This window comes from Nothobranchius furzeri, chromosome 2 (genome assembly GCF_043380555.1).
Source record: "Nothobranchius furzeri strain GRZ-AD chromosome 2, NfurGRZ-RIMD1, whole genome shotgun sequence".
Lineage (NCBI taxonomy): Eukaryota > Metazoa > Chordata > Actinopteri > Cyprinodontiformes > Nothobranchiidae > Nothobranchius > Nothobranchius furzeri.
In genome coordinates this window covers 89,051,690-89,065,930 of record NC_091742.1, presented here as the reverse complement: position 1 = coordinate 89,065,930, position 14,241 = coordinate 89,051,690, and the positions used below count along the sequence as shown (strand labels likewise).

At 44.7% G+C, this 14,241-nt stretch overlaps 2 protein-coding genes across 2 annotated transcripts in view; both read left to right on the top strand.

The window, feature by feature from the left end:
• Window positions 1-14,241, top strand: part of tec (tec protein tyrosine kinase) — a 28,326-nt gene that overhangs the window by 8,778 nt on the left and 5,307 nt on the right. The window contains exons 3-10 of the mRNA XM_015946125.3: window positions 28-132; window positions 297-378; window positions 2,367-2,492; window positions 5,024-5,067; window positions 5,140-5,324; window positions 7,704-7,769; window positions 12,370-12,424; window positions 14,049-14,131. Of these exons, the coding sequence (XP_015801611.1) occupies window positions 28-132; window positions 297-378; window positions 2,367-2,492; window positions 5,024-5,067; window positions 5,140-5,324; window positions 7,704-7,769; window positions 12,370-12,424; window positions 14,049-14,131 (746 nt within the window). The remainder of the gene's footprint in view (window positions 1-27; window positions 133-296; window positions 379-2,366; window positions 2,493-5,023; window positions 5,068-5,139; window positions 5,325-7,703; window positions 7,770-12,369; window positions 12,425-14,048; window positions 14,132-14,241) is intronic.
• LOC139066178 (zinc finger MYM-type protein 1-like) lies at window positions 8,936-10,713 on the top strand. The gene is made up of 2 exons (XM_070548360.1): window positions 8,936-10,001; window positions 10,578-10,713. The coding sequence occupies exons 1-2, from the start codon at window positions 9,358-9,360 to the stop codon at window positions 10,591-10,593; spliced, it is 660 nt and encodes a 219-aa protein (XP_070404461.1). The 5' UTR covers window positions 8,936-9,357; the 3' UTR covers window positions 10,594-10,713.

Here is a 14,241-nt window from a genome sequence, read left to right as displayed (position 1 = left end):
TTCTGATGCTTTTTTTTCCATCAACAGAAGAAGTTCAAGAAGTACTCGATTGAACTGAGTCGTATTAAATGTGTGGAAATAGTCAAGAATGGAGGTGATCCGATCCCGTGCCAGAACAAATACCCGTTTCAGGTAAAGACACAGTTCATATCGACTCCAACAATGGACGACAACTGTGTCATTTTTCCGTTTGTCACGTTAAAATCCCACTGATGTTTTACATGTGTGTCTCTAGTATTCTATATTTAATCAGATTTACACTCAGCATGTACTTTACCACGTTCTTTTGTGTTTAGGTGGTGTACAATAACAACATCCTGTATGTATTCGCCCCAAACCAGACGAGCAGAAGTCACTGGGTTCTAATGCTCAAAGAGGGTGAGTTCATGTTCTGGGTTGTTGGAGATGAACAGATAAGAGTTCAAATAAAAGGTTCTGATCACGCATGAACGATTAGGCAACCTAAGCGTCAGACAGAAAATAATAAATCGCATAAGATTCTGTGTTAAAGCGCTAAAAGGTTTCTAAACTATGCGCTCCAGACGCTTCTGATCCGATGAATTGATTAACTAGTCTTCATCGGTTTGAACTCCTCCAGAAAAGCAGGAGTTGTTGCTGGTCTGGAGCATACAGACGTGTGTTTACACAGAGCCAAGAGATACGAAACGGGAAAGGTTGAAGGTCATTTTCCAACAACTTGGAGTTCACCGTTCCTCGGAGAGAAATGTTTTTCACAGATAGAAAACAATAAAAACAGCTGTCGATCATTCTAGCAAGTTCACACAAAGGTCAGAGACTCTACAAGAGCTGCAGGAGGAAAAATTACTTGACTCTGGGGATGTTTACCCATAATGCACTGCTTCATACTTTGGTCAGCTGACAGCATGGGGTGGAGGCTGATGCTCTGGGCTCCTGGTTGGACCATAGTGGCTCCAGCTGTCTGAGAGATGTAGTTTGGATCATGAACCAGAACCATGATTCTCAAAAGCAGCAGATCTATGTCACGTTGAGAGCCTGGAGGAGGTTTGGATCCAAAATGCAGACATCCAGAACGACATGAGGCAGGAATGGATGTAAATGAAAACATTCCTTTATTAGGAAGGAGAACAAAAAATTCCAAAAGGGCAGGAAGCCAAAAACCAATGTCCTGAAACCCTGGAGAACGAAAGCTCACTTAGAGCACAAAACCTAGAGATGAGGAACAAAACAACGCTGACACCAAACAATGGACCGACAAAACTCTGATACACAGACAGGGTTTTATACACTGGGGAGGATGAGAGGGAGATGAACTGCAGGTATGAGGGGAGAGAGAGACCAGGTGAACTCAATTACTAAACAGGGAGGAAACTAACATGACCTAAGAATAAAACCTAAAGACAAGAAGAGCAGGAAACATAACTAATAATCTAGGGGGGGGGGGGGGGGGGGAGAAAGAAAACCTCAAACCCAGATGGAAAAAACACACTAGAGAGACTAATAACATGAACAGCTGTAACTAAAGGAAAATGACCTAAGAGAAAAACCTAAAGACCAGAAGGGCAGCAAACATAACTAATATCCTAGGGGGGGGGGGGGGCTGAAACTAAAGGAAAACACTACAGAAGGAAAAACTACAGGGGCGTGACTAAAGGGGGCCACGGGAGCACTGGACCTGGGAGGGGGATACCTGAGGAGGGAAACCTAGAGGGCTGAAGATCTGGGGAAAATGGAGAACACCAGGAGACACATGAGGAAGATGCAGACAAGGACACATGAGGGCACTAGGAGACACAAAAGGAGAACCTAGAGAGGGATGGAGAACACAAGGAGACACATGAGAGGAGACGCAGACGCAGGCCATGACAATCTACAACAGAACAACCCAGACCTTATCCTGACCCAGCTCAGCAGAATCGTGTGTGAGGTTGTGTAAACCTGATTTTGATGCTCTGATTAGAATGAGAGGATTTTTAAAAGTTCAGAGCTGCAGGAGGATGCATGATGGCCATGCACGCTCAGACTCTGTGTCGGAATGTTTTCACACCTTCCACCACAGCATGAGCTAGGCTTTGTTCTCACAAGCATGCGGCCCCCTCTTGTTTCCACCGATGTCAAACATCTCAGAGGCCTCATGCTGTTTAGGGGCGGAGCCTGATTTAGACCAATTTTTTTTATTTTCTTCACCGTCATCTGATCAGGTTTACCTTCAGTCATGGTGGTCTTTTGTGATTCAGACGCTGGGATTTCTGATTTTATCGTTTTGATTCCAAAGTGAAAAATAAGCAGTGAATTTGTTTCCCTTTAGCTTTTGCAGGAATCAGTCATCAGCATAGAGGTTTAAGTGAGGGCGAAGATGTGAATCTCTGTGCTTTGTTTTCATCCAGAAATCAAAAATAACTCAGTGCTGCCGAAGTTCCATCCTCAGTTCTGGCAGGAGGGGGCGTGGCTCTGCTGTCGCCAGGAGGAAAAGCAGGCGCCGGGATGCGAGGAGTACAACCTGTTTGGAGACAGTAAGCTAGACATGATTAAAGGCGCACTACATGGAATGTTCCTAAAACTCCCACATTTATTCAGATTTTCCTTCCCAGTGTCCAAACTTTCTGGTTTTCCTTTAAAATAACTTTGACCTGTTAAATTTATACTGACTACTTTAAGACTTTGCCATTTTAATGATAAATATCTCATGTCTGACTTGCTTTAAGAGCTCTACCTCTTTAACAAGATCGGTACATTCCTCACAACCTGCTTTATCAAGTCATCTAAATGTCCTTTAGCCTCTGCAGGTGGCAAACATCATTTTCTACCTTTGTCATATAAACACCCATTAGAAAATAACAGATACTGTTGAGTAATTATCAACATAGCTCTTTTTAAAAGCCTGAATCTTGTGATTATTATTGACTAGACTAGAAATGTAGACAACCACAGCAGTAGCAAAAGATTTAGCTCAGTCTAGCTATGCTCCATTGTAGCCTCAGCAGGTCTACCATTGGTCCGAACTGTTTTAGGCCAGCCCAATCACAGTGCTCTGTGTTTGTAGCGAGATGTTTGGCGGGCTTAAAACCAGAGCTTTGATAGACAAACACAACAAAGATGGCGTCAGCTCAGGAACAGTGCTTTAGAGGATTTAGCCTTTGGCTTTTCTTTGAGAGGGGAGACGATAGAGGTATTTAAAGTGACAATGTGTAGTTTTTACCAATAATCTCTGGAAATATCCATCGAAATGTAAGTGAATTAAAAGATGCCCAGTTGTTGAAAATTATTAGCAGTTTCACAACATATAACCATATAAATCTGTTCTAAAATACGTGAGAGCGGGTCTAAGTCTCTGAGCGACGACATATTGGATGCTGTGTTTCCTTTTACGGAAGCCCGTGTGGTCAAAACACATTTACTGATTTGTAACAAATAGTTACAAAACTTTCACCAATAATAAACGTTGTTTTACACATTTACCTGTTCACTTGTCGCCACTGATGAAAGCGAGCCTGATGTGCTCATTATTTAGCTGGAGGTTGTACTCCCAGGGATTTTTGACCCTAATGGCTGTCCAATGGTAAGGTCTCATTTAGCCGTTATGGCTGCTCTCGTGGTCTGCCTGTATCTGTCCCGTCTATATGTGTGTGTAATCTTGGTCAGGCTGTTCTGTGGAGTCAAGTTCCTATGCTCTGGTTCGCTGGAGCGCTGGCAATAAAATTCTCTCTGATTCTGATTCTGATTTGAACACAAAAATAATGCTTGCTTCCAATGATTTAGGTATCTACTGCCCCCTATCGCCAGGGAAAATACACACTGTCACTTTAAGTCTGTTATTTAGAAAAAAAGATGTATTTGCTTCTTCTTTCTCTTCGACATGGTATAGCGGACTGCCCCGTTGACTAATGCGTCACGTTCATTGTTCTAACTGGTCCTAGTGCTGTCCAATTGCATGTGGCTGAGCTCTGTCTTTGGGCAGTCCCCAAACTACATTTGCAAATTTAGGATGACTTGCCAAGCTAATAATTTAGCTTTTTGTGGATTAAGCCTTAACATTTAGGCTTTTCTCACAAATTTATGAATGATTTAGAAACGCATCACAGCTTCATTCATGTAGAACAGAATAAACTTTATTGTAGTCGCTAAATTGCGGGTGGTCCGCCAGTGACATTACACCGAACATAGAACATGAACACTATGTACGCAAAATTTACAGACATGATATGTACACAAGGATATACACATAGTGCATGCAATAATAATGTACACACTAGGGATGTCCCGTTCCGTTATCGGCTCAAAAACAATGTATCGGATTATATCCGAGGGCATCAAAAATCTCCGATATAAACAGTCTGTTAAGGTTCACTTTTTGGCAACCAATGGTTAAGAAAAAATTGTCATTTTTTTCATACTTACTGTTATTGGATCTTCTCCGATTTAGTAATATCACTTGATCAAGCCTTTCATACAATCCACACTATGAAATAGGTAAAAGTATGTCCAATTTGTGCTGATACCGTATTGGATTGATATCGGTATCGGTCAGTACTGAAGGCTGCAATATCGGTATCGCATCGGAAGTGGAAAAAGTTGTATCGGGACATCCCTAGTACACACACAGCTATGTAACTTAATATAGACATATTTGTTCATTTTTCCAACATTTAAACAAGTGATTGTAGTTTATGGTTTGGAGGAGGGGTGCTTCAGAGGAGAATGGTTTTGAGTTGCACATGGCCCAGGGGAAGAAGCTGTTTGTGAGCCTGGTGGTGCGATCTGATTGATCTGCAGCGCCGTCCTGAGGGCAGAAGCTCGAACAGACTGTGGGCAGGGTGGGAGAGGTCATTGGTTATCAACTTGATCTTTTTCTGGCAACTGGATCTTTTGGAGAGGGCAGGGGTTGGCCGATTTAAATGTATGGATAAAAAAAGGACTTCCCAACATCAAAGAATTACCTTTGTAATAATCTCTGAGATGTTTCCTTCAGATCTTCTATTAGGTTACACCTCCAACAGCAGAAGAACTTTATGATTGGCTCGATCTTTCTGTTCCTCTTTTCTAGCCACCAGGAAACCTTTACCACCCATTCCTGACAACGAAGGAGAAGTAAGTAACTTCTAAGGACAAGCATTCTGGATCGAACTTGTCCTAAACTTGTCCCAAATCCTCCTCTCACAGTGTCGGCATCCTCCTCCTCCCGTCCCAAGAGATGTTGAGGAGGAAGAAGAAAAGGAGGAGGTGGTGGTGGCTATGTACGACTTTTTTGCTGTGGAGGCTCATGACTTGAGTCTGGTCAAAGGAGAGAAGTATGTCATCTTGGAGAAATGTGACGTGAACTGGTACCGTGCTCAGAACAAGTACGGGTGAGTTACACAAGCAACCATAAAAAAATGTAAATTTTACGTAAATGACTGTGGACCCACCACCCGCAGGAGGAACATGAAGGATCCGGTGCAATGTGGATCGGGTGGCAGACCAAGGCGGGAGCCTTGGCGGTCCGATCCCCGGACAAGAAAACTGGTTTTTGGGACATGAAACGTCACCTCTCTGGCAGGGTAGGAGCAGGAGCTTGTGGCAGAGGTTGAGCGGTACCGGCTAGATATAGTCGGACTCACCTCGACACATAGCATTGGCTCTGGAACCCAAGTCCTTGAGAGGGGTTGGACACTCTCCTTTGCTGGAGTTGCTCCGGGTAAGAGGCGGAGGGCTGGGGTTGGCTTTTTGTTAGCCCCAAGACTCTCTGCCTGTGTGTTGGGGTTTACCCCGGGGGACGAGAGGGTAGCTTCCCTGCGCCTTCGGGTCGGGAAACAGGTCCTGACTGTTGTTTGTGCTTATGGGCAGAATATCAGTTTAGAGTACCCACCCTTTTTGGAGTCCCTGGGATGAGTGCTAGATAGTGCTCCATCAGGGGACTCCATTGTCCTGCTGGGGGACTTCAATGCTCACGTGGGCAATGACAGCGTGACCTGGAGGGGTGTGATTGGGAGGAACGGCCCGCCTGATCAGATCTCAAGTGGTGTTTCGTTATTGGACTTTTGTGCAAGCCGCAGTTTGGCCATAACGAACACCATGTTCGAACATAAGGATGCCCATCGGTACACTTGGTACCAGGGCAGCCTAGGTCGCAGGTCGATGATAGACTTTGTAGTCGTATCATCTGACCTGCGGCCGTATGTTTGGACACCCGAGTGAAGAGAGGAGCGGAGCTGTCAACTGATCACCACCTGGTGGTGGGTTGGATCAGATGGCAGGGGAAGATGCCGTGTAGACCTGGCAGACCCAAATGCATAGTGAGGGTCTGCTAGGAACGCCTGGCAGAAGAACCTGTTAAGACGGTCTTCAACTCCCACCTCCGGCAGAGCTTTGACCGCGTCCTGAGAGCAGTGGGGGACATTGACTCAGAGTGGGCCTTGTTCCACTCTGCGATTGTTGAGGCGGCTGTTGCTAGCTGTGGTCACAAGGTGGCCGGTGCCAGTTGTGGTAGCAACCCCCGTACCCGCTGGTGGACACCAGAGGTTCGGGGAGCCATCAGGCTGAAGAAGGAGGCCTACAGGGCGTAGCTGGTCTGTGGGTCTCCGGAGGCAGCAGACAGGTTCCGGATAGCCAAGCGGGGTGCAGCAGTGGCAGTTGCCGAGGCAAAATCTCGGGCGTGGGAGGAGTTTGGTGAGGTCATGGAGAAAGACTATCGATCGGCTCCAAAGTGGTTCTGGCAAACTGTCCAGCGCCTCAGGAGAGGAAGGCAGCAACTCACTCACACTGTTTACAGTGGGGATGGGGAGCTGCTAACGTCAACTGGGGCTATAGCCGGACGGTGGAAGGAATACTTTGAGGAGCTCCTCAATCCCACCTATGCGCATTCCGAGGAGGAACCAGAGCTGGGAGACCTGGGGATGGACTGCCCAATCTCGGGGGCAGAAGTTGCTGAGGTAGTCAAACAACTACACAGCGGCGGAGCCCCGGGGCCAGATGAGGTTCGTCCTGGGCATCTCAAGGCTATGGATGTTGTAGGGCTGTCATGGTTGACACGTCTCTGCAACATTGCGTGGTCATCGGGGGCAGTTCCTGTAGAGTGGCAGACCGGGGTGGTGGTCCCCATCTTTAAGAAGGGTGACCTGAGGGTGTGTTTTAACTATAGGGGGATCACACTCCTCAGCCTCCCTGGAAAGGTCTACTCCAAGGTACTGGAGAGGAGGGTCCGATCAATAGATGAATCTCAGATTGAGGAGGAGCAATGTGGTTTTCATCCTGGCCGTGGAACTGTGGACCAGCTCTATACCCTTGCAAGGGTGATGGAGGGGGCATGGGAGTTTGTCCAACCAATCCTCATGTGTTTTGTGGATTTGGAGAAGGCTTATGACCGTTTCCTCAGGGGCACCCTATGGGGGACGCTCCAGGAGTATGGGGTGGGTGGCTTTCTGTTAAGGGCCATTCAGTCCCTTTACTAGAGGAGCGTGAGTTTGGTCCACATAGCCGGTAGTAAGTCGGACCTGTTCCTGGTGAGCGTTGGACTCCGCCAGGGCTGCCCTTTGTCACCAGTTCTGTTCATTACCTTTATGGACAGAATTTCTAGGCGCAGACATCTCAGACATCATCTTTTCCCCTGCAGGTACTCAGACATCAGGGAAACATTGTTATGCTTTAGTTTGAACCTTCTGGAATCTGGAGACTCGGGAACGACTCTGAGCTTACTTGTTTGAGTTTCTTAGTGTTGGGTTTAATTCTTTAACCTATGTGTTTTACAGTGAGGAAGGCTACATCCCAAGTAACTATATAACAGGAGAGAAAACCGGGAGCCTGAAGCAAAACGTGTGAGTGGGTCAATCCTTTCTGTTGCTGCCTGAATCCAAACATCACTCCCTTTACAAACTACTGCTGATAACAAGATGATATCAGACCATAAAACGTAAATATAACCCAGTTATGGACAGAGAAAAACAAAACGGACAGTATAGCTAAACTGGTCTTATTTTTCTTGTTGTGAGGGTCAGAAGTGAGGGTTCTGGGTGTGTTACAGGATAAACTAAAAAAGTTTGTCTGACTTACAGTTCAGACTCTTATTGTAAAGGGTAACAGGAAGGCTTGAGTTTGTGGATCTAATGATTACCATGGCTCTCAGTGAGTTTGCTCATGGTGGATGCTAGCTGTTAGCATTGCTGGTTTTTATATTGAGGCAGTGGCGGCTGGTCCATAGGGGCGATTGGGGCGACTTCCTCCCAAGAAAATTTTTTTTTTTTTTTCATGTGCTTCTCATCACTATTGTGGTCTGCTTGTCTGTGTTGTACAATCAGTTTGAGCCCTCACTGCTGGGTATTCCGGCCTTACAGGGTGATGGGGGCGATTAGTATGATCGCCCCTATCGCTCTCATAGAAAGTAAAGTAAATGTTTCCCCCCGACTTTCCAGAGCAACAACGCAGTTTCTAGGGGCTGGCGGGACATCTCCCTATCTGTCTACGTCACGTGTTACATCCCAGTACAGGTTGTGTAAAGGACACGCACAGAGCGGCAAACCACTTCCATAATGGCGAGCTGCCGGAGCAACACCGTCATCTCTTTGAAAGAGTTTCCTTTTAATCGTCGTACCAATGCTGATAAAATGGCCACAAAACTATTAGGACCACCAAGACCAAATCTCAACATCAAACAAGCTGCAGTTAAAGGCGGGAAATCCTACAATCGAGGATTTTTGAGAAGGTGGTATGACCAGACGAGCTGGCTCGCGGACTGTGAGACAGCAGGCTCACTTTTCTGCTTCCCATGCCTTCTATTCAGACCAGTTGGCGCCACGGCGGCCCACAGCTCATGGACGACCACAGGTGTCACCGACATGCACCATCTGACTGAGAAGGCGAAGAGACAGGAAGCGTCCAAGATCCACATGGACAGCTGCTTCAAGTTTTCTATGTTAATATCGCCGAGGAGCTAGACAGCAGCTACCGCCTGGCAGTCCGCCGCCATAACGAGGAGGTGAGCAGGAACCGATATCTCCTTAATCGCCGCATAGATTGTGTCAAATTCTATGGCATGTATGAATTAGCCTTGCGGGGGAAAGATGAAAGCGAAGGCTCAAAGAACGCAGGCATTTTTCAGGGATTAGTGGACTTGGTGGCGTCTTTGGATGAGGTGTTTGAGGAGCACCTGAAAAAAGAGACTGTTTTCAAGGGCACATCAAAAACTGTTCAGAACAAACTGCTGGACAGCATGCTGGCGGTCGTCGGAAAGCGCGTTACTGAGGACGTCATAGGGGCTAGATTTGTTGCCATCCAAGCTGACGAGACTACCGATGTGTCAACACAGACGCAGCTCGTGCTTTTGATTAGATACATCGACGCACAGCACACAGTGCAGGAGCGTTTTTTTTGTTGTTTTTTTTTTAGTTTCTCCCTGTTGTGGATTCGATGGCCAACTCGATTGCCAATGTGCTTTTGGACAGACTGAACAGCCTCTTTCCTGATGCTCACAAGGAGAAGCTCATCGCCCAGGCTTATGATGGAGCCAGTGCGATGAGAGGAGAGCCGGCCAGGGTCCAGCAAAAGGTGCGCAAGCATTTCCAAAATGCTCATTATGTGCATTGCTACGCACATCAGCTTAATCTGATAATGCAGCAAGCAACCTCAACCATCCCTGCCATGAATTTGTTTTTTTTTTCTGGTTTGAGCGGTATTGCCAGTTTTTTTGTCCGCTCGCCCAAACGCACCAGCATACTGGACGAGGTGGTCGCTAGAAGGCTGCCCAGAGCTTCAACCACAAGATGGAACTTTAACAGCAGAACTGTCAACACCGTGCATGAGCACCTGGAAGATCTCGTTCAGTGTTTTGAAACTATCAACTCATCCGGCTCTTTTGATGGCAACACAATGAGAGAGGCCTGTGGCTTTCTCAGGACGCTGCAGGACGAGGATTTCCAGCTTTTTCTGCAGCTGTTTAGTCAAATTATGCCTCACGTAGACATCCTGTACAAGAAACTGCAGAAGAAGGACATCGATGCGGTCTTCATCAAGCGCGCCCTCCAGATCTTCATGAGCAGTGTTGAGGCAATAAGGTAATTATTTTATTAATTAATTAATTTATTTATTTATTTATTTATTTATCTGTTATGACACAGTTGTCCAAAAAATTATCCATTTGCCTTTCACATTACAACTGGGTTTTCAAGTACTTAATAACATAGATCAGTGGATAAGACTAATTTCTCATGGAACTATGGCCGATTTCTGATCCCCTCAAATTAATTTGATCGAAGCCGATAAAACAGGTGCACCCGTAGTAGTTTACAAACTTGGCTTTCTACCTTTTGAGAGCTGGTCAAATTTTACTTAAGGGTGGAATTGCCCTTTAAACTAACCAGAATTATAACCAAAGCGCACAAAAAACAGCATTTTACCTGTTACTTTATTGTCATATCAGACAATCGTTTGACATATACGAAACACTTCAATGTAATTATAAGCAAACTTTCCGTGCTTCTGTTTCACGTTCAAGTCAGTCAGAGATTTTTTTTTTTGATGCATAACACTTCTTAGTGTTGTCAAATGACCCACATATTCTTATGTCTGTCTAATTTTTTGTGTGCTCTGACACTTGGATTTACTAACAGGCATTGTTGGTCTCCCCTCAGGCAGTCACCTCGATAGCAGCGGCAGGAGGCCACAGAAACCACCAGTAGAAGGAGAACGGTCTTGGGAGAGGATGAAAAGCAGAGGCTGTGGGAGAAGATCTGCGACACCATCCTGACTCACACCAGAGAGAGGTTCTCCTTCACCAACCACCTGATCAGTGCCAAGCTGCTGCAAGCAGAAATGTTTGAGCAGCACTGCCACACATTTCCCACGGGTGCTCTGAATGCCACGGTGGAGGCATACCCCATGCTCAACAAAAACAAACTGAAGACAGAACTGTCTCTGGTCTATGAGAACCCTGAGTTCAGGAGCTGCTGCAGTGCGCTGGCGTTGTATCAGCATCTCATGAGATACAACCTCCAGGACACGTTTTCTGAGACGGTCGCTTTGATGAACATCCTCATCGCAACCCCGATGACGACAGCTGAGGCTGAGAGGCGCTTCTCAACTCTCATAAGAATAAAGACATTTCTGAGAAATCCGATGGGCCAGGAACGCCTTAATGCGCTGGCCATGCTGTCCATAGAGAGAGAGCTAGTCTGGTCCATGCCTGACCAATGAGAAGGTCATCGATCACTTTGCTGCTTTGAAAGACAGACAGGCAAAGTTTCATTACAAATGAGAAGGTTGCATATCTTTGCTTGTGGCATTTTGTTTATTTTGTTCAACTTGTTGATGGATGTTTTACAATGGCCATACATTTTTTACCTACAGGCCTTTATCCATGAGGAAGCAGGTTTACTTTTGTAAAAATGTACAGATAGCTGATTCATTGCTGATTGTTTTTTTTTTATTATACTTTCTCTATTCTGTTTTTTTGTTCAATTTGGTCCTTTATGTTTGTTCTGATGGCCGTACATTTTATACTTACAGGCATGGCCGTAATTTTTTTGGGGGGACAGGGGGGACATGCCCCCCCCCCCCCCCCCACTTTTTCCAACGTCAAGTTTAAACCCCTGCACATTTTACCATCCAAAAACAATATTACGCACTATTAAATTGACACTGGTTGAGCTCTAGGACCAAGCAGAAAACAACTGTGTTGAAGCCTGTTTCCTATTAGAGCATACTGTAAAGATACACCCCCCCCCCCCCCCCCCACTTCTAAAGTGAAAATTACGTCCATGCTTACAGGCCTGTATTCAAGAGAAATTGTACATTAGTCTTCACATTGGATGTAAATATGACTATTGCATCACAGCATTAAACATTTTTTCCCTGGAAATTGGTTTCTGTTTTACACTTAAGGTGATACTTTCTGATTTACTTACTTTACTGTAAGATTGGACTAATCCCTTGCTGAAGGGCCAAAATAATCACATTGCTTAAAAAACTATAGGCTGGCTCAGATAACAGGTTTGTAGAGCAATAAATCACAATATAGTTAAACAAGTAGACTCTGAAAAACAGGAGGACTTTGTCATCATGTATCGCCCCCTCTGAGATTTTTCTCAGGAGCCGCCACTGTGAGGCAATGATTACAGTTAGTAGAAGCTGCTGGAAGTAATACATAAAGTAACTTCAAAACTAACTTAGTTACTTTTGACATACAGTAATCAATAAATTCACATAGTTACTTTTGAATGGAGTAATCAGTCAGTAATCAAATTACTATTTTAAGCTTACTGTGGCAACACTGCCAGTAAAGCTCATGGGTAATCCGGAATAATTTAAAAAAATAAAAGTGTTCATTTTATGTTAGTTTAATTGCAGTAACAGATCTTAATATTATAAAATGCAGTAATTACAAATGTTAAGAAGGTCATGATAACTTGATTTGTTTTGTTTCAGATGGTACAGGAAAAGTGTCAACAGGAACAACGCAGAGGAGCTGCTGAAGAAAGAGGTCTGTCTTCTATTTTCTTTAGGAGTGTTTTGATGTTCCTGCTGACAGGAAATCTTCAGCATCACTGCTGCCTCTCAGATCATTTAACATGATGAAAAGCTCTTCAAAATAAAAACTCAGAAATATTTGCTTACCAGGTCCCAAGTCACATTATGAATGATGTTATTGCAGTATATTATTTTATAAAACTGTAACCCGTTAAAGCAGAAATGTGGAGTATTTTCTCACAGGGCACCATCTAGGGATGGGTACCTTTGACATTTGAATCGATTCGGTACTAATTCCCGGTACCTAGGAATTAATACCGGTACTTAACGGTACCAATTTTCGATAATTTTGAGTGTTCAATATTTTAATTCTCTTTTATAATTAAATACATATTTTTCTTAATATATAACAATATTTGATAAATATCGCGATAAATAACACACAACTGTTTGTATTTTAACATCGTCCTTGTAGTTTTATAAGCTGATAATTAAACTGAAGCAAACACCTTTACTGTGAACTAAATTTACTGCGTATCTTCATTCCTTTTGCCGTTCTTTTTCATTTGATTTTTCCTACTGGGAAGTTAGAATTTCCGAGGAGAAAGCGAACGCACCATTAGCTGATAACAATGGTGGCAATGGAAGCTAACATATCAAGCTAACGTTATCTTAAACAGTTTATTTAGCTGTTGGAGCAGATTAAAACGATGACGCCTCACACTTAAATCGTTGTCGCTGGTTTCATCTTCACCCAGTCACCTGTCGCATGAAGCCAAACTTTAGAGCGTGTTCGTGTTCTTCTAGTCGGAAATTCTGAGTTACGAGGAGAAAGCGAACGCACCATTAGCAAAACAGAAGCTAACATATTAAGCTAACGTTATCTTAAACATTTTATTTACCTACCGGAGCAGATTAAGATGAGGATGTCTCACTTAGATCGTTGTCGCTGGTTTCATCATCACCCAGTTACCCATCACATTCAGTGAAGTGGACCCAAGCTTTAGCGTGCGTTCTTTCTTTCTGCCATGCTGCTCTGTTTACAACTGGCTCGCAGGGACTGACGACATAACGCTCTTGCGCATGCGCAGCTGTCTAGGCAAGTTCTTGTTATGAAGGACGGGTACCGAAACGAGGCACCGTTTCAAATGACGTGAATCGGTGCTCAGTCGGTACTGTGGAATTCGGTCGGTACCTTAAAAAGTACCGAATTCGGTACCCATCGCTAGCACCATCTACAGGTGGAATCATGCATAGCACCTTTAAGCCCCTCTTCCTACTTCTGTGATTACTGCTGGAAGCAACGCCTCTCGTTTGTGACCCTCTAGCCGAGCTAAAAGACATTGTTTATTCTACTCACATTATGTTGTTTTTTCATATATAGATTTTAAGGACTAACTTGTTCATAACAAACGTCGCCATCTCTGCACCAGCCTAGGTACATACACAGACACTCGTGCGTGCTCTGTTATTGACATCTCTATGTAGACGGATGTCTGACGCTAAACGAAGCTTAGTTCATGTTGCATGGGGCTCTACGAGAGGGGGTCAGGGACTTGGAAAGAACAATCCTTTTGTATTACCTACATTATGGATGTAAAATCTCATCGGTATGTGGAACCTGTCGCCCCCTGCAGGACAAAGAAGGAGCTTTCATCGTCAGAGACTCCAGCGTCAGCGGGAAGTACACCGTCTCCCTCTACTCCAAGACTGCCGCGGGGTAATGGTCCTCGGCTAACACTGCTTCCTCCCAGTAAACCCAGTGTCAGCTGTTTTAGTGCGTCTAAATATTTAGCTGCTGGATTCTAGTTTTTCTTCTTTTGTTTCTAG